General features: G+C 39.9%; 1 protein-coding gene across 1 annotated transcript in view; it reads right to left on the bottom strand.

The window, feature by feature from the left end:
• Positions 1–1,540: 1,540 nt before the first annotated feature.
• Positions 1,541–20,656, bottom strand: part of LOC138801816 (uromodulin-like) — a 32,866-nt gene continuing 13,750 nt past the window's right edge. Inside the window, exons 3-16 of the mRNA XM_069984913.1 lie at positions 19,451–19,507; positions 17,014–17,154; positions 16,585–16,910; positions 15,690–15,806; positions 14,789–14,960; positions 13,235–13,369; positions 11,022–11,036; positions 8,559–9,356; positions 8,324–8,458; positions 8,057–8,250; positions 7,407–7,558; positions 5,634–5,879; positions 3,500–3,662; positions 1,541–2,374 (exon numbers count right to left, since the gene is read on the bottom strand). Coding sequence (XP_069841014.1) covers positions 2,252–2,374; positions 3,500–3,662; positions 5,634–5,879; positions 7,407–7,558; positions 8,057–8,250; positions 8,324–8,458; positions 8,559–9,356; positions 11,022–11,036; positions 13,235–13,369; positions 14,789–14,960; positions 15,690–15,806; positions 16,585–16,910; positions 17,014–17,154; positions 19,451–19,507 — 2,774 coding nt within the window. The 3' untranslated portion in view covers positions 1,541–2,251. The remainder of the gene's footprint in view (positions 2,375–3,499; positions 3,663–5,633; positions 5,880–7,406; positions 7,559–8,056; positions 8,251–8,323; positions 8,459–8,558; positions 9,357–11,021; positions 11,037–13,234; positions 13,370–14,788; positions 14,961–15,689; positions 15,807–16,584; positions 16,911–17,013; positions 17,155–19,450; positions 19,508–20,656) is intronic.

Genomic DNA, 20,656 nt, shown 5'->3' with positions numbered 1-20,656 from the left:
TCAAGAACAAGAGGACATAGTGAGAGGTTAGTTGGGGGAAAGATCAGTAGCTACATGAGTTTATATTACTATACTGAAAGAGTAGTAGATTCTTGGAACAAACTTTCAGCAGATGTGGTTGGTAAATCTACAGCAAGTAAATGTAAACCTGCCTGGAATAAACATATATCTATCCTAGGGCTATGTTCACACTAAGTAAGTACCGAATGGACATGTTAGTTTTCTGCGGCCGCTATTCATTGAATAGCGGCCGCAGGAAACCATGTCAGTTCACACAATGGAGGTTTTCTCCGGTCGCACGCTCCATGTGTGCAGTGGGGAATTTTGATGCAGGCGCACACGGATGCGACCGCATCGGAATTCAGCGGGGGTAAAGATCATTTGGCCAGTACTGCAGTACTGGCTGGGATGATCTTTTCTCAGACTGGCCGTTCCATGACTCGGCCGGTCTCTTACAACGTGTGAACATGGCCTTAGATAATAAGAAAGGAATTACTAAAAGGGCAGACTAGATGGACCAAGTGGTCTTTTTGCCGATATCTTACCTTCACTCATTGCCGCGTTGATTGTAGTCCAAGTAACTGTAATTTTATACACTCCAACCATATCTCTGTAAACGACTGTGATTGTCAGTTGTGGAGATTGAATTGTGCGTGGTGAATATCACATTTGTGATACCTGAGGTGTCAAGGCTCTAATATCTCAGGACTTACAAACAAGTAGTACATGTATTTACCATACAAACAATTGGGGAGACATATACAGATGGGAATAGATATATGTGGTGATAAAATTGTTAACACCAGAAATATTTCATTTTAGCCTACCTGGGGAACACTGCCATTCAAAAAGACAACACGTTGAACCAAAAGAAACCAATGCAAAAGGGAATATTTGTATAGTATCTATAAGAATCACCCAAATGCCTAGGCAAAAAAATACATAGAAAATTCAGATTTATGACTTACTATGTAATTTCTATTGTATTAAGGATTTTTAATAACCATTAAGAATGTACAAGTGCAAAAATATCCTAAGAAATATTTATGTTATTGTATTCTCTATTATTCCAGCATACTTACCGGTCCTGTAGGGTCTATAGCCCCAGTTCATTTTACATGTGGCAGAATCCTGTGAAGAAAACTTCCCGGACATGATCCCATGAATAATGAACTTACCTGTTTGCCTGCTTTTAAGATGACCGATGAAGTTTCAAAGAAATGAGACACATAGAAGCAATGTTCACGTATCATGAAATTCATTTCAATATACAGTATAATTTCAAACATGTGAAGATTGTGTTTTTCTAGTTCTCTTTTGTAGATTATACCTTACATTTCAAATGCTTTAATAAAATCATTATAATAAAAGAAACACAATGACTAAATGCAGAAAATTTTTCTTCACTGTTTACACATTTCACCATTTATAAAATTACTTTAAATTTGACTTTAAATAAATAAACTGGAATGTTTTTAAAGGCATTAAATGACGCTTCAAATATTATAAAATATATAATTATTATAATCATACAACTGTGGCATTGCTTGTGGTATAACTTTCTTTTGCAGATGGTACTATAACTTTAATTTTATTTTTCTAATTTAGTGTGTTTTCTTTAATTTCAGTGTTTTCTGTGTGTGTGTGTGTGTGTCTATATATATAAATAATTTCCTTTTTATTAGTTTTTATTTATTTTTTTATTCAATTTGCTTTTACCCATAACAGGAAAACACAATCTCTTCATACTTACTGTACCTGTACATAAAAAAAAATTACTTTTTTTTAAGTTATTCGCATTTTATCTTAATACTTTATATAGTTGTATTTTTAATTTGGAGCATTTTTACATTTTTGGTGTATGATATGTGCATTTTAACTTTTTTTTACGACATTGAAAAATCACCTCCTACCGAAAATATAAGATATTCCATGAGTGCGACAGATTTTTTTTTTAAAACTGTGACTGTTTGAAAATCTGACAACTACGCCTACTTTTTATTAAAGTGTCATTGTCATTATAACTTTCTAAATTTAATTTAACAGTAGATGTAATATAAAGTTTGCAATTTAATAATAAGCCAGAGACAGGATACTTTACACAGCATTAGTAGCATTCAATATATTGACCCTCAGGTGCATATCACATCAGAACCTATAACACAATGTTTATACCAAGGAGAATACACCAGACAACACCAGAAAATTCGTAACAATTCTGTAATACAGAATTATTATTGTCAAATCAGCATTACCTGTAAGTAATAAAAGTAAACGAGATAAAACTATTACCTATGCCTAATATAGGGCCCAGTGTTATGGTCTCAGTTTGCGCTCCTTCAATAGTAAATGTTTGGTTTGTTCCGGAACAAATCTGTAATAAACAGTCAATTCAGATAATTTTGAGTAATCTGAATAATGTAGTTATTATAAATTCATAACACATTTATAATGGCCAACATCTGACTTATTAGAACCAGAATGAAAAACTAACACCTCCAATTGCAGCAGTAAGTGACTACTCCAATAAGTTAGATCTGCATTGTGTTTTGTAGAGATATTTTGTACACTGTTATAACTATAGTGTGCCTGTACAATCAACAAAGGAATTCAGTAAAACATAATATATAATTGAAATATTACAAATGTTTACAAAACCCTATCCACATGCAGCACAGAATTTCTGCTTTGATTTTGGCTGAATTTTAAAGCCCGGCCGGGTCACAGAACGGACGGTCTGTGCCCGGATCATCGCCCGGATGATCTGTCCGGCCGCAGAGCTCTGATGCGGGCGCATCAGCGCGCGCCCGCATCAAAGCTTCCCATAGCCCACAGAGCCGGAGCCGCTTGCTTCACTGTGTGAACTCACAGGTCTTTCTGCCGCAGAAAACTGACATGTTAGTTTTTTCCGGCCCCGCATGGGATCCCGGCCGGAGCGTATATGATGTGTGTACACTCCGGCCGGGATCCCATTGCACATAAGGCTATGTTCAACTCCGCAAAACTACAGCCGTAGTTTTACGTAGTGTGAACATAGCCTATGGCTAGATTCACACATGGTGATTTTATTAAAAAGAAAAAAAAAAAAAAACTATAGTCACAACATGGCACTTGGTTAAAAATAAGCCGGGGTAAGAGAGATGTTATCATTGAATTAAAAGGAGAATAAGGAAGTCATAGCAATATGACATTTTTCTTAATAGTTGTTTTTTACACAGCCGCATGTTTAGGCTTAGTCACAGTTTATCAAAATTGCACCATGCTTTGACTAGGGCATTTATTTTTTCAAGAAATGGTGGTATTTTTCCTCCCATAGATTTCTATCTGAAAGGAAAAATGCCGTAAAGAACTCTATGTCTCTATGCATTTTGGCATAGAGTCCCACAAAGAAAGAATCACATGATTTGTGCCTGAAGGAAGCCCAAGGGTAAAATATGTGGCCTCACCCAAACTGTATGACAGACTGCCAATAGATGTTAATTATATAATATTTACTTACCGGGTTACAGACATCCACTGTTGTATCGCACAAATGCACCTGACAGTGTAAGTACATTTTGCTGTAGACTCCAAATTTACTCAAGGTCTGAAGTTGAAATCTGGCCTGAGAAGATACTCCATTCTCCAGTATAGACAATGTACTCTCATTTATATGGGGGCAACTACAAAAAAACAAAAAACAAATATGACTTGCATTCCATCTACAGCATAAAGTAAAATCTACCAAATCAACCCTTCAAGGGGTTTTCCAGACAGGAAATATTACTTTTGTAGGGGCCTCCCTGAACATTAAGTTAAAAAGATGGTATAATCACATTTTTCACTCTAGTCCCTGCTGCACTAGTACCAGCACCAGAAGGTTTGCAGCCACCTGGGGAGTTGTGTGTGGAGTGAGAGTTAACCGATTAACCCCTTCCTCACTGACAAAGTATTGTTTATTGATACAGAACACCTTACCTACCTTATTTGTGTAAAGAATAGTCTGCATTTAATTACTTCATATGGAAAGATTAGATTTGATATCAAAGTGATTTAGATTACAAGCACCTTCTCGGAACAAAGTATGGTAGTATTTTAATTTCCAGTTTCACTATATTAAAAATTATTTCTAGATATAATGAATCTCACCAACCCATAAACTGGCTTATCCTAGGGGCCTAATTAATGAATTGGTGCACTTTTATTGGCTTGTCCCCTTTGGATAATTCCTTTCTTTTGGTAAATTCTAGAAATGAGCGAACCTCAAGCATGCTCAAGTCTATCCGAACCCGAGCATTCGGCATAGCGGGGGCTGCTGAACTTGGATAAAGCCCTAAGGCTATGTGGAAAACTTATCCATGTATTAAAGGACAAGTGCCATGAAAAACTTTTTCCCAGTAATTGAAGCACATTACAAAGTTAAATAACTCTGTAATATGCTTCAATCACCTATCTGCCTCCCTTCCCTGTCTTTTCCCCCCTCCACCCCCCACCAGGAATTGTCCTGACTCACACAGACCTGATTACTGTCGTCACCGTCACCAAGCTCTTCTCTCAGCTCCTTCTCCTGTTACACTAGCCTCCCCCCTCCCCTGCCTTGTCAGGTGACAGGCTTGCTCAGCTCCCATTGGCAGAACAACTGCAAGCCATCACTTGTCACATGTCATGCTTATCTTCCCTCTGACGGACTCTGGCACATAGGCAGCTCCCCCCTCCCCTCATACCCTCTCTCCTGCTGCCGTGGACTCAGTGAAGGAGTCATGTCACTAGAGAAGATAAGCTGAGCAAGCAGAGTCACCTGACAAGGAGGGGAAGGCTGGTGTAACAGGACCTAGAGCAGCCCTCCTGCTGATGACTCATCCTCACAAGAAGGAGCTGCCTGGTGACGGTGAGGACAATAATCAGGTCTGTGTGAGTCAGGGCACTTCCTGGTGGGGGGTGGAGGGGGGAAAAGACAGGGAAGGGAGGCAGATAGGTGATTGAAGCACATTACAGAGTTATATAACTTTGTAATGTGCTTCAATTACTGGGAAAAAGTTTTTCATGGCACTTGTCCTTTAATGTTTTCCAAAAAGCTTAAGAGCTTTATCCAACTTCAGCAGCCCCCACTATGCCGAATACTTGGGTTCGGATAGACTCGAGCATGCTCGAGGTTCGCTCATCTATAGTAAATTCCTCTGATGATTATAGTTAGAGATGAGCGAACCTCGAGCATGCTTGAGTCCATCCGAACCCGAACGATCGGCATTTGATTAGTGGCGGCTGCTGAAGTTGGATAAAGCTCTAAGGTTGTCTGGAAAACATGGATACAGCCAATGACTATATCCATCTTTTCCACATAGCCTTAGGGCTTTATCCAACTTCAGCAGCCACTGCTAATCAAATGCCGAAAGTTCGGGTTCGGATGGACTCGAGCATGCTCGAGGTTCGCTCATCTCTAATTATAGTATATTCCACTGTTGGGACTCCCACACTGAAGCAGCTCAAGAACTACTTCATAGCAAGAGGGAGTTCTTCATATGAGTCACTCAATTGTTATTAAAGAAAAACCTTCTTATAAATAGGATGTATAGGCATGAGCAGTGGATTAGTACTAGTGATTTCTCTGTAATATTGCATTGTAGTAAAATAAAGTAAACACATAAAGAACTTACTAGTCTTTCATGATGTCATATAGACTAGAAGTGCCATTCTTAGATATTACTGTAGCAGAGCAGTTCCTTATTACCAACACAACTTGGCTGTTTCCCCTATTTTGCACGCTGATCCCAACATATAAATTAGTCTTATTCTTTAACCACACGGTTGGGCCTTCATACAGAACAACATAGCTAGAATCTTTAAAGAAGCCCATTCTGATTGGGTAGATAGTAGAAACTCCAATAGTAAGATTTCCTTCACTGCAAGACAACAATTTATTAAAAATCATATAGCATATTCAATATAATAATCATATCTACCAACTATCAAGGTCATAAGAGAAACAGATTGCTGAACTCAAGGAGAACAGCCAAACGACAACACTGCCAGCTGCTAGTGAAAGCGCTCAATGCAGTGAAGTCCAAGGTGCATTGCCTCCTGGGAAACATGAGTATGCAAAAGAGGAGTCCGTGGAGCCTCATTGAAGAGTCTCAAAACACAGGACTAGCCAGATATCCCTCTGGGAAGGACCCAGCCAAGTGGCAGCTCCTGTTAGGAAACCACCAAATCCACCATATTAAGTGGCCCTATAAGTCAGTGTAATGACAAGGGATAAACCAAGGCTAGGTAGCCATCCACATTCAGCTGTTTCGGGGTGTTGCCCCTCATCAGTGTGGAGCAGGATTCTGGCTAGGTGGAAGCAATGCCTAGTAGAGCCATAAGAGAAACAGATTGTTGAACTCAGGGAGAACAGCCAAACGACAACACTGCCGGCTGCTAGTGAAAGCGCTCAATGCAGTGAAGTCCAAGGTGCATTGCCTCCTGGGAAACATGAGTCCGTGGAGCCTCATTGAAGAGTCTTAAAACACAGGACTAGCCAGATATCCCTCTGGGAAGGACCCAGCCAAGTGGCAGCTCCTGTTAGGAAACCACCAAATCCACCATATTAAGTGGCCCCATAAGTCAGTGGGTCCTTCCCGGAGGGATATCTGGCTAGTCCTGTGTTTTGAGACTCTTCAATGAGGCTCCACGGACTCTTCTTTTGCAACTTTTAAGGTCAGCATACCTCACTGGTATAAAATCAAGATTTGATTGTGTGATTTAAAAATGTGTAGAACATCTACCCAGTACCTACTGTACCTACCTTAACCCCTTAGACCACTATGACAATGCAGTATGCCATGGGGTTGTTAGGGATGTATGGTGCTGGATTGGGAATTTTTCCCGCTCTTTACCTGGCAGCTCTCTCTCCCCATACCTCTAATAATAGCGATTACTCTCTGTGGGCTAATAACTGTGTAAATGCTGCTGTAAGAACTGACAGCAGCATTTAAACACAATTAATGCACATCATTAGAAGTAAAAATCAGCAGACCGACTTCCTGCAACAAGTTTAAAGTTTTACCAAAAGATAAGCATTTGAATCCCGCTGCCTGGAGAAGATGGTTGCAGCCAGAGGGATGTCTGGGAAAGATGGATACAGTAATAGGCAGTATCCATGTTTTCCAGGCAGTCCTTGGGCTGCATCTATTTTCTCCAGGTTGTAGTATTCAAATATCAACTGATAATTTAGTGTAGGTTTTCTCATCCCTAGTTTACATGCATGTCGGCCATCTTATGGACAGACTCACCACAGAGCAGGACAGCACAGCCTGGAGGCGGAGATTTTAGCTCTATGGGGTACACAGGGAGCTGCTGTCAGTAAGTGCAGTGAGTACACTTACTAATACTGTACACTGAACTATTTTACTATTAAGTGGCCAACCCCTTTAATAAGCATAATTTACCTTATAAATGAGTTTGCCATTAACCACAGAACTGTCTCCATATTTATAACATATGAACAAGAAACATTTACAGTGTAATCAACTGCAATGTAATCGACTGACTCTGGTGACATGTACACTACATTTCTGTATGTCCAGTGTGTTTGATTCACCTGAAAAAGATAAAAGTCAGCTCAATAAATATAGACATACGAATATACCAACTTGCTGATAGCTACCTCTACCGGCAGAGCTGCATATTCCAGTGACGGTCTTCTCATTTCCCTCCATGGCTCTATTTCCCTGTAATTTGATCCAACGGCAATATGTAAATTACTCTGTTTGTCAAAGAAAACCCCCAATACACTTTTCTGCTATTCTGCCAGCCTGGTGCCTCCTCCTACATATGCATATGTAAGTAGCCATGTCTATCCCCTGTGCAAGTAGGAGGGGAAGTAGGAGGAGGCAGGGACATGGGGCAGTGGGAGGGGCCAAGGAATGCCCCCCAGTGCACCAAATGGAGTAATGTACATTTTGTCTTTGGATCAAACTACAGGAAATCGACACCACTGAGAGAAATAAGAAGACAAGCTCTGCCAGTACAGGAAGCTTTTCAGAATGGAGGATTTTTTACTCATTAATCTGAAACAGTTATAATGATATTGTATTACCTCGTGATATGCTCCACAGTCACTATTCACTGGCATTGTAATGGCAACATAACTACTGTCGGTTCTCTCAATGACACCTTCACAATTGCCATCTCTCAGATGAAGTGATGACCTGCTATATCCCATCCTCTCCAACAAACACTTTCTTAAGGTCACTTTGATTTGATCTAATCTACATTCTAATGACATCAGTTCTGAAAGAGAACAAATACAGACTCAGTGTAATATAGAAACTGAGAACCAGCTACAAGTGGTTGTGATACTTACCTGTTGGATTGCTTGGTTCTGTTCCATCATTATAATATATGGCATTACTGCACTGACATTCTGAAACACCACCATCGATGCCTACACATTCTTCATCAGGAAAGCAGCTCATACCAGGGCAGCTATAATTTGATTCTGTGAAGAAACAAAACAGAATTATGTCCAAATTTATAAAGAAGAAAAGTAGTTTATAGTTCTGTATAGGTTATTCAATTTAATAGTTGGAAGCACTTACTGGCGCAGTAGCCGAAAACATAGTAGCCTTCTCCCTTCAGCTTGTACACGTAATATCCTCCTGGACAAGCTTTTATTGAAAGAGGAAAAGTCCACCGGCAGCATTGGTTATCCCAATTTACACAGGCAGTTTGGGACACTATTCCATCAACTATAGTGGGATGAGCTCCATTCAGCCAGATAGGAGTGTCAATGCCACATGTACCTGATGGCACACAGTACTCAGGGATTTGTACAGCACTTCCATTCATTCGATACCAGCCATATGGGTATGGACTTTTATAGTAAGAGTAGTACCTATTAGTTGCACTAGAGACCCCTCCTGTCTGATTTGTATAGCTTGTACAGGGATCCTTACAAACATAACTAGATAGAGATTGAATGCACTCTTTGTTCTTCCCACATGGTGCACTTTGATGGCAATCATTTTTTACGCATTGCTTTCCATCTCCAAAATATTCATAGGGGCAATAGCAAATATAAGAGCCATAGAGATTTGTGCAACCTGCTAATGGATGGCAGTCATTAGGATAACCACTTGCACATTCATCAATGTCAATGCAGCCATAGTTCTCTTTATATGTGTAGCCAGATAAACAGGACACATTATATGACCCAATGGTATTGACGCATGTAGTATAGAAATATGGACGCCACCAAGAACTTCCTGCACATTCGTCTATGTCAGAACAACTTAATCCATTTCCGAAGAATCCTTTTTTACATACACATTGCCGCTTATAACCAACATACTCCTCACATGATGCATTAGGGTCACATTGGATGTCCGAGCAATTTCCTACAAGATAAATAGTAAATATCTTATTGCAGTATAAATTAGGTAGTTTGGAAGAATTGGAGAAATGAAGACAAGACGAAATGACAACCACTAAAAAGAAAGCTGACCTGTAAACTGTAGTAACATTTTGCAGGCCAGTTTGTACAACAGTATCTGATATCTTACATCTTATTGTTTGATAGATTATATCATATTATTTGATAAAAAAGAGCTACCTTTTACACCTATCATAGAGCCTTTGGCCATTTTTTGACTGTAATTTGCATAAAACTACCATGCTTTGGCTCCAAAATAATGGCCGTCCAGAAAGGCGGCTGTAAAAGTGCCAAAAAAGGGCTGTGGGAATATTTTTCATTTTACAGCATGTGAACCTAGCTTAAAGGGAACCAATCAGCCCAATACGGTTCCCTGGAGAACTGCATACAGCTCCTGAGCAACCTACAGCCTGTACTGGCTGCGGCTGCAGCAGGAGCTGTATACCGGAGAAAAAGAGGTCTAACAACCAGGGTATGTGACAGGCAGAGGCGGGCAGGGGGTAATCTGGGTGCCTCCCTGCCTGTGTCTAGTCACCAATCTATTCCTGTCTGCACACTCGGAGGGGATGATTGACAGGCAGAGAGGCCTGTTACTGGCCTCTCTCCCTGTCACTCATCCCGCAGAGTGCCCTGGCAGGGAGAGAGCGGTGACTAGACATGGGCAGGGAGCCACCCAGAATACCCCCTCCCCGCCTCTGCTTGTCACATACCCTAGTTATTAGATATCTTTTTCTCCAGTATACAGCTCCTGCTGCAGCCGTGGCCATTATGTGCTGCGGGCTACTCAGGAGCTGTATACAGTGCTCCAGGGAACCAGATCAGCCCAATTGGACTGATTGTTCCCTTTAATATTAGGTACAATAGTTTGAGCATGTGGAACATACATGTGTGACAGATTTGGAAAAAAAAAATTAAGGAGTTACATTTTCTAAGAGAAGAAAGAGTCTTGTTTTAACAGAACATTGAAGATAGAGAAGTGAGGAAAAAGCAACTCCTTTTCTGTCCTAGACCACCAGGGAATTTATAAGGAACCTCTTAAAATGTACCAATTGTTAAAAAAATGTTAAACTCCTGCATGGGTTGGATATATTAATGCTTCAAAATGCTGGCAAGGTGATTAAAGTGCTAATACTGCTATTAAGCCCCTCATTCTTCCCTTAGTTGTTTGGCCAATCACAGCAGAGCCCTTTATCCTTACTACATGGTGGATGGCACAATAACACAGCAAGGATCTGATGCTATTGATGGCAAGCCAAAGGGAAGTTAAAGAGGATTACATTCAGCAAGCCAAGCTATATACATACATGCAGTAGGAGTACAAGAGTAAGCTGCCGGAAATGGTATAGGGTTTTAGACATAAGCAGGAAGCCTGAATTTACCTTTTGGGGACAGTGGATCCTCTGGAGTAGGCAGACAGGCTCAGCTTTTTTACAGTCAAATATTTATCTCTCTTTCCTAAAATAGGTAAGCCCCTGCCTCCTCCCTGTGTTCCATGCTGGTCTATTTTTCACTAGAGATAAAATAAAGATGAATACCTCTTTCTGTGATATCTATTGGTCAAGATGTGGCATATGAAGATTTCATAGCCTATGTTTTTATATTGTTGTAAATATATTTCTCTTTGACTTACCAGAACTATTCAAACCTGTAAGAAAGTGAAAGTAAACTAATTAATACAATATTTTTTTAAATAAAAACAATAATATATATAAACATATTTTAGGAATCCTTACAGCATATCTTTCATAAAGTCTACTGACCCGATCGGTAAAATCAATTTTGTGGCCAGAAGTTCGGGTATCCACGAATTTTGACATGCTATGACGGTAGGTATTGCATTAGCTCCCCCATTGAATCTTAATGGGAGTCGCGCACATTACCATCACAGCATGTTAATATCCATGGATACCCAAACCTCCCAAACATTTGGGTCAGCGGACTCCATGACAGGTATGCTTTAAAGTCATGATTAAAGATTTTATCTAGTGTATGACAAGTGCTACAAAATTTGCCCATGATTTGTTATACATATTTTAAAAAGGTTTTTAACCCCTTAGTAACCACCAATACAGTTTTCTTAGACAGTCACTGCCGGGCTTTATTCTGACCCTGTCGGCTTTCTAGGGAGGGATCAGAATAAGTGTTTGCGGTGCTTTTGCAACATCATTCATTGCAGGAGATCAATTGTCAATATGTAAAAGTTATCAAATGATCAGAAGATTACTGGTTAATGTACATTAGTAAGCAGTAAAAAAAAATTGCAATAAAACATAAAAAAAAGTCCCCCAACCCTCCCTAAATAATAAAATACATATTATGTATAATAAACTCTTACAAAAAACACAAAAACTATACATGTTTAGTATCGCCATGTCCGTAACAAATCAGGCTATAAAACTATATCATTATTTAAACCGCATTGTGCACACTGTAATTTTTGTTTTTTAAAGCACCAGAATTGATGTATTCTGCCAAACGTCGTAAAAGAGATCAAAAAGTCATAATTATGTAAAGCTTTGTAGCAATACAAAACTATACAGTACATCTTTCTGCAAAAAATGAGCCCAAAACTAGATCTGTCATCCAAAAGTTAAGAATGTTATGGATTGTGGTGACAGTTTTTGTCGTTTTTTTCACGAAGATAGTTTGAAATTGGGCAAAAGTGATAATAGTTTAAAAAACTTTACATTGCCGCAAAGATTCACACAGTTTCCCCACTGCTGGCATGATGTTAAGACATCTTGCCGGTCAGGGAAACAATCCAGGGGAGGCATTCACCGTCTATCGGTCCGCAAAACCTACGGATGTGTGAACGCAGCCTGGGCAAGTTTTTCTTCTGTTTTATTTTATCATTTTATTCCAGGTTTTCTTTTCGGGTAACTGTGAGTTTATTTCATATTACATTATAAAATCCCCGAAGTAGTATGACATTATATTATACTATTACATTTAACCTGAAATGAACATGGTTTGATTCTGCCTATTGTCTTAGGCAGGTATACTTAGTTGGTATGCACAAGCCTAAAGGACAGAAGCCTAAAGGACCAAGCCCTTGGGGTTTGGTCCTGTGACATTGGGGTTGCAGGCCAGTTCGTGGCCCCCCATCCCTGCTTGGGCACGCTTTGCAAGGTTGGCGTTCTCTGACCGGAACAGTGTTGTTAGGTTAGGGACGCATGTGTATCAGAGAACTGCACGTGGTACATGAGGCAATATGGTTGATCAAATTATATACAAACTTCTGATGTTGGTTTTTAATGTGGCTGAATGTGCAGCCATTTCTGTTTCTCCAGGCTTGTGCATTTTATGTATTCTGTCCCCTTTCTTTGTGGCTAGCACGCCTTCTTTGTAAGACCCATGTGATCCAAATTAGCAGGAAGCACTTGTGTATGTATGGTAAGTACCTCCTCTTTTTTCCCATTCTACATGCTGGTGCAATGGTAAGAGGTAACAGCTTGTTCACACTTATGTTGCTTGGTGGCTTCTGGGGTTGCAGGGCCATTCCATGGCCTCCCTCCCCTGCTTGCGCACGCTTTACGGGGTTGGCGATCGCTGACCGGCACAGTTTTGTTTAGTTAGGGACTCATGTGTATCAGAGACCTGCACGTGGTACATGAGGCAATATGGTTTAATCAAATTATATACTAACTTCTGATGTTGGTTTTTAATGTAGCTGAACAAGCTTTTGTATCAATCATGAGTGCAATGTGCAACCATTTCTGTTTCTCCAGGCTTGTGCATACTTAGTTGGTATACTGTTTAATCTTAGGTCAATTTTACTTTCAATTCATATACTGTTTCAGATCTGGGTTAAGTGAATTTTATACATATCCACATATGTCTTACCAATAAAGCCAAGTATTCTTAGAGAAATTAACTTGTTCCCAGTGATATTTATTCTCCAGATTCCAGATGCAGGATATTTTATTAAACATGTATCCATAACAGAATAAAAATATGTTTGAAGTTTTGTAATGTTACCTAAAAGTAAAAAAACAAAAGAACATAGCAATGAATATTCACAGTCATTACACCTAAGGATTGTTCACTACAGCTGCAGCAATCAGATCACTTCTGTTTCTGTTTCTCTAGAAAGTAAATTTAATAAATGAATAGCACTTGATTGGCTGAATGGGTTGTCACTCTCATCTTGGGAGTGACAGCCTGCTCAGCCAATCATTAAACATGGCGTTGTCCTATCTCAATCAGTGATTGGCTGAGAAGGCTGGAGGCAGCTGTGTGAGACACTGGGAGTTATTGGCTGAGTGGGCCATCAGTGAGCAGGGACCCAGAGGTTCGAATAGGAAGGCGACAAGGGAGCCTGGGCAGGTAAGCATGGGCTGTTTTATTTTTACCGACATGGCAGCTAATTAGTTAAACATGACTGTCACTACATTCTCGCAGCGGAATTAAAATCCTCTGCGAGAATTAAGGGCCATAGACTATAGTGGTACTAAGTATCCCAAGCGGATTTCACTGTGAAACTGGTAGCACTTGCTACGTGTGAATGCCCCCTAAAGAGAGAGGAAGTCCCGTCCAGTACAAAATGTCACGGCTCAATTCGTTTGTCAAACAAATGTCTAACAGTCAAATGACTGAGCGTGCAGATGACCGGGTCTTTCTGCGTTTGTTCTCTCGCTTTTTTTTTTAACCAGCAGAAGACAGCTAAAAAAGCTGAATTCAGGAGACTGGACTGGGATTTCTGGTAAGTATAGCTTTGTTATAAAGCATGATAAAAAAATAAATAAAAAAAAACAAAAAAATAATAATAATAATAATAATAATGTAAATTGTAACCTTGCTTTACTTCTACTAACATCTACTTTTGATAACAATTTTGAAAGTTATAATGACAGGTACAAATTAAAAGGATTTTTCTTGCTTTTTACTATGTATTGTGGAAAAACTATTTCTCTATGTGCCCTCTAGTTTGCTTCTATATTCTCTCTACACAACCTACAGTATCTTATTATCTCAGTAGATTGACATGTATCTGTTCTTCTATCTCTCCCCATCCTGTGTGATGAGTAATAAAACTCATTACAATTCTTAGAGTGTGCCTTCCATTTTGGAAAACTTCTAACTTTTCATATAGACGTGTTAGATGTTTTGATCAGTGGAGTCTGGGGGCTGGAAGGGGCATAGGTCATGAGCAAAGCATTGTGTCCCTTATTTTTGTGTGCTCCACTCTGCTTGTGAGAAACTGTGCAGTCTACAGATTCAATAAAAGTCTATGAGAATCTCTAAAAATCCATAGATCACTTGATCTGCTCAGGATTGAAGGGACATCCCCTTTCTTTTAGTGATTATCTCAGTGAGGATCCCAGCACCCGGACCCCCACCAATCAATGACATCAGAATTATTTATTGACCATATACCGTCATGTACATTATCCTTACCATTTGGGTCAGTAAGAGTGACATTCAGATTGCCTGAAGATGTAATCATAAGATATTCATATCCTGCAGCATTAAACTCTTGTACATATTCACGAGCATTTACTGTGACTTCTAGAACCCGCACATAACAATTCAGTGGTGTTACAAGAAGCAAGTCCATACCATCCATTATCTGTATGAAAAAAAAGGTAATTCTATTAGCAAGCGTATATTTTATAAGTAACATACTAGAACAGAATGAGAATTATTAATAAGGAAAAATAATTGTTTTTGTGTACCTACATATTTCCATAGACTTTAACGTAGCACATTATTAGGCTATGTTCACACTACCTAAAAGTACGGTCGTTTTTGCCATCGGCAGTACGGTCGTTTTTGCCATCGGCGGCAACGGCCGTACATTGTGCAGTGTGTAACATTGCCTATTGTTCTACGGGATCCCAGCCGGAGTGTATACACATCGTATACGCTCCGGCCGGGATCCCGTGCGGCGCAGCAAAGAACTGACATGTCAGTTTTCTGCGGCTGCAATTTAGTGAATTGCAGCCGTAGGAGACCCTATCAGTTCACACAATGAAGCGAGCGGCTCCGGCCGCTTGCTTCATTGTGTCCTATGGGGAGTTCTGATGCGGGCGCATCAGCGCGTGCCCGCATCAGAACTCCCCATAGGACACAATGAAGCAAGCGGCCGGAAAGATCATCCGGCCGGTACTGCAGTACCGGCCAGGATGATCTTTGCAGAGACCGGCCATTCCGTGACCCGGCCGGGTCACGGAACGGCCGGTCTCTCACGTAGTGTGAACATGGCCTTAGACTGTTTTATACCTATTTTATGGTTGTTGTTTTTTTTGTTTTACTGTATGTGAACGTAGCCTACATATGATCTTAGGTTGTCAATTACCTGCTTTCCAAACTCTAATATACTAGGTACATAAAATCCAAAGCTTCTTGAAGCAATATCATTGAGGACACTTTCCGTAAGTGTATTATTTTCAACTATATTAGCTATGATGATCACCTAGGGAGAAAATGTGAAATAATTATAAAAAATTTAAACAAACTGTCTCTCACATATGAATCCTGGGCATGAGAACATCCATTTACTGAGGATTTACCAACCACATCTGCTGGAAGATTGTTCCAAGCATCTACTACTTATTCAGTAAATAATATTTTTGACAAATATTTTCTCCCTTTGTTCTTGTATTTAGTTTCCCTTGTGAACTTTCCTCAGAAGGGTTTTCTGATTTAAAAATACTTGTCCTCTATCCAAAGGGCCGTGCACTGATTGGCTGAGCTGGACTGACTGGGAAAGAAATATCAAAAGTTTTGATTGGTATTGCTTTGGTCTGGGTTTAGTGTTTATACCACAACCGATCAGGACCACCTATGTAAGGTGTCATGTAATGTAGACAGAAGTCTATAGGGCCATCTACTGTAGGTCACAGACACAGAACGGGGAGAAGAGTCTGTGACAGCACAGTTGTCGGCCTGCTCATTCTACTGATCTGAGTGATCAAACCCTGATCGATAAAAACTTTTGATATGTTTTTTGATCTGTCTCTCTGACACGGATGGGTTTGTCATTAATAAATCTGATTTAATTGTGGAAATAAAGTCTGGTTCTCCACAAATTCATTTCAGCCTCTTTGGGAGTTACATGAGAATCGTTGCCTATATGTGGCACTCTAGTACAACTCATATTTTCATTAGGACTCTAACATCTGAGCTACAAAAGTCTGTGCGTAACCAAAGCCGTAATGTAGAAAATGCAGGTGCAGAAAAGTACAGCTTACCTGTGATTGCTTTTCATCTAACAGTGTGTAGATATCATTCAGCAGCGCTGTATCATCATAGTCGGCCACCAAACCACTGCTCATCACCAATACAACAGCACCTGCTGGGGAGACCTCTAAGGCTCTTTTTATCCCTTGTAATAACTGAGGTTTATCCAATAAAGTGATATTCAAAGGATCCATTATGCCATTATTGTAGTAGGATTTGTAGTTGTAGTAGTAATTGTTGTAGTGGTCAGAGTATATGTAATAGCCATCAAAACGATCAAGGTTATTCATGTAATTAAAATAATCAGGTATTGTGTCAAATACACTGTGATAAACATCTGAAAAAATAACAATAGAGACATTTGTTATATATTAGCATAACACACTGGAAGCATTCTAAAACATAAATAACAAAATGAAAATGAACAGACTGATATATACCTGTAAGGTTGACTGCTACGTGTGTGTATTGGCGCTTAGAACTTCTATATCGGTCTATTACTCTATTAATTAGTCTTCTCAAATAGTCTGTATAACTCGTGTATACAAGCATATCCGTTACTAGAGTCACTGCAGTGTTTGCTGAAATGCGAAGAAAGCAAATTTTTATTTATAAAAACTTTCATTCATCCCCATACAGGCCCCCCTTATTCACATAACCCGGTACAGTCCCACATTGGAATGCCGCGGGGCTGGGAGAAAGGATTGTGCAGGGTCATGTGAGTATATGCATTGTGGGTGGTGGTGGTGGGTTCTTGAGGCTGAAGGAGGAATGCTGCCTCCAAAAGAGAGACTGGCTGGAGAGAGGAAGAGAGCCCTACCTGTGGGTTCTGTGAGCCGTAGCTACCATGGAGGCAGACCACCTTTCTTTAGTGGCGGGGGGGGGGGGGGGGGAAAGCTGGCGTATGATATATTATATATCGTAGCGTGCAGAATTGTCTGAGCTATTAGAATATAACATTATTGTTCCTGGACCATGAACAGCATAAACGGTGTGTGTCTGTGTGGGGGGGGGGGGGGGGGGATTGCTGATTTTTTTTAAATTATAAAAAAATAAAAAAATATAATATAAAAATATAAAATATAAAAATATAAATAAAAAGCGGTCAAAATTTTTATGTTACACTAATATAATACTAATAAAAACTAGAGATCATGGTGCAAAAAATTACACCCCAACTAGCCCTGTAGGTTTAAAAATACAAGTGCTATGGCTCTTAGAAGGCGGGGAGGAACATTGCATTAATTTGACCCAGACATCTGTGCATCAATGGACTTGGTCTTGAAGGGGTTAAAATAAAACTTTTAAAATAAATTTACCATAGTGTAACTTCAAAATACCTGACCCCTAGGGCTTTAAATATAGACTGTCATATTGTCATATGGGGGGTGGGGGGGGTGCACCCTCTTTATTTGAGTACCAGCAGTAGTAGTAAAGCAAAGGGGATCACTAATTCAAAATGGGTATTACTGCCCCGTCAACATGTTTCATTGTGTAACACAGGCATGTCCAAAGTCCGGCCCGCGGGCCATTTGCGGCCCGCGTTCCGAACTTTTACAGCCCCCCAGGTATCCAGCAGCAGCAGATACCTTGCGGCTTTGCCGCTGTCGCTCTCGTCGCCACGCCACTCTAGTGCACAGAAAAGGAATGCCGAAATCTTGCGATGTCCGAGATTTCGGCTTTCCTTTTTCGTGCACTAGAGTACTGAGTACTGACATCTCGGACATCGCGAAATTTCGGCTTTCCGAGATTTCAGTACTGAGTACTGACGGTGATCCGGCCAGCTGGAGATCTCGCACGTCGTTCTAGGGCTGGAGATTCTTACAACTCCTCAGAGGTCAAGGAGGCTGATGACCTCAGCTTAGTTATATATAACTTATATAAATAATATATATTAAAAGTTCCAAATCCACCCTACTCTTCCAGAAGGGTTAGACCAGCAGGGTCCTCGAACAAAAAATTTCTGCAGCCATACATAGGTAGTGGTAGTCTCTGAAGAGGAGTTGGCTACTGTAGGCAAGGAAAAGCAGGGCTATACACTCACGATACATAAAGGGAGCATATAGGAATCTGTGGTAGCAAGCTGTCATACCCTTCATTAACCCCTGACTGCCTTTCACTGTGCTATAATTCCATTATCTGATGTGCGACTATTTCACAGCTTGCTATTATCTGCCTGTGTTATAAAGCATATAGCATGTAGCATGTAAAATGGTCGGCCCTCGCACATGTTCACTTCATCAAATTTGGCACTCTTCGAAAAAAGTTTGGACATGCCTGGTGTAACACAATTTCCTCAGGAAGAAAAGGTTCTGCTGGTACTCAAATAGAGAGGGCGCACTCTCCTCATATTACAGTCTATTTTGAAACCAAGTTACACCCAAGCGGTTAGCACGAAGGACCAATAGTGCTAAATGTATAGGAAACGAGAAAACCGCAGCACTCCAGATGCACTAAAAAAAATATGGTGTTTATTTTCACTGAAAAACTTGCGACGTTTCGCTCTCACACTGAGAGCTTTTTCAAGCAGTGACACTGCTTGAAAAAGCTCTCAGTGTGAGAGCGAAACTTTTTGGGTGAAAATAAACACAATATTTCTTTGAGAGCATCTGGAGTGCTGCGTTTCTCTCTCTCTCTCTGTATATATATATATATATATATATATATATATAAATAAAATATATGTTATTTATATATATATATATATATATATATATATACATATATATATATATATACGCACACACACACACAGAACATTTACACATATATGCACATGTATTTTTTTTAAACAGTGTTCTGTCATTTTGCAGACAACAATGTCCAGTAGAAAAGCAGGTAAAAGAGGAGAATTATATGTTGTTGTTGCTTGCTTACCTCCTTCAGTGCAGTTGGCTGGAGTAGGAGCACTTGTGGTATACCCTCCATTATAAGCTATAAAAAAAAAATCAGGGATAATATACTGTAATTTTTAACATTGTCGAGGATTGAGAAATGTTTAAGAGGTCATTGCCCTTTTGTAATGTACAAGGTATCAATATACATATAAAACTGAGTGGTTATGCTGCTGATGCCTACACAGGAGGAGTTAAAGAAACATTACAGGGTTTTCAGGGTGCAGATAAATATTTCCAGCACTCACCTATTTTTTTGCAGCTTAGTCTATTTACATATATACATGGTACATGGTACTTTGCATACTGGACAAGAACTTGTTTCGCCTGATTCCTCAGCTAGTCTGAGACTACTTTTCAGAATACTACTTTGCAGAAAAATTAGTGTGTACAAGGAACATTTCCTTTCTACCTGTGTTAGAACAAGTAATAGGGGCTTTAGTAATGATTATTTTATTTACCTGCTCAATAAGCATAGTTAGATAGAAATAAAGGGAACCTGTCACCAGATTTATTGTGCCCTATCTGAGGGCCCCATAGACTTGGTAACGGGGACCCTGAGTAAAATGCTATTTTATTTCTTTCTTTTAGGCCAGTTTCTCACAGAGCTGGAGGTGGTGGTATATAGCGGCACATGTGATATATACTGTATATGTACAGACTGGGGCATAGTGCTGGAGGTGGTGGTATATAGCAGCACATGTGATATATACTGTATATGTACACTGGTGCATAGTGCTGGAGGTGGTGGTATATAGCAGCACATGTGATATATACTGTATATGTTCACTGGGGCATAGTGCTGGGGGTGGTGGTATATAGCAGCACATGTGATATATATACTGTATATGTACAGACTGGGGCATAGTGCTGGAGGTGGTGGTATATAGCAGCACATGTGATATATACTGTATATGTACACTGGGGCATAGTGCTGGGGGTGGTGGTATATAGCAGAACATGTGATATATACTGTATATGTACAGACTGGGGCAAAGTGCTGGAGGTGGTGGTATATAGCAGCACATGTGATATATACTGTATATGTACAGACTGGGGCATAGTGCTGGAGGTGGTGGTATATAGCAGCACATGTGATATATACTGTATATGTACACTGGGGCATAGTGCTGGAGGTGGTGGTATATAGCAGCACATGTGATATATACTGTATATGTACACTGGGGCA

Source organism: Dendropsophus ebraccatus, chromosome 9 (assembly GCF_027789765.1).
Source record: "Dendropsophus ebraccatus isolate aDenEbr1 chromosome 9, aDenEbr1.pat, whole genome shotgun sequence".
Classification (NCBI taxonomy): Eukaryota; Metazoa; Chordata; class Amphibia; order Anura; family Hylidae; genus Dendropsophus; species Dendropsophus ebraccatus.
This window is presented reverse-complemented; position numbering and strand designations above follow the sequence as displayed.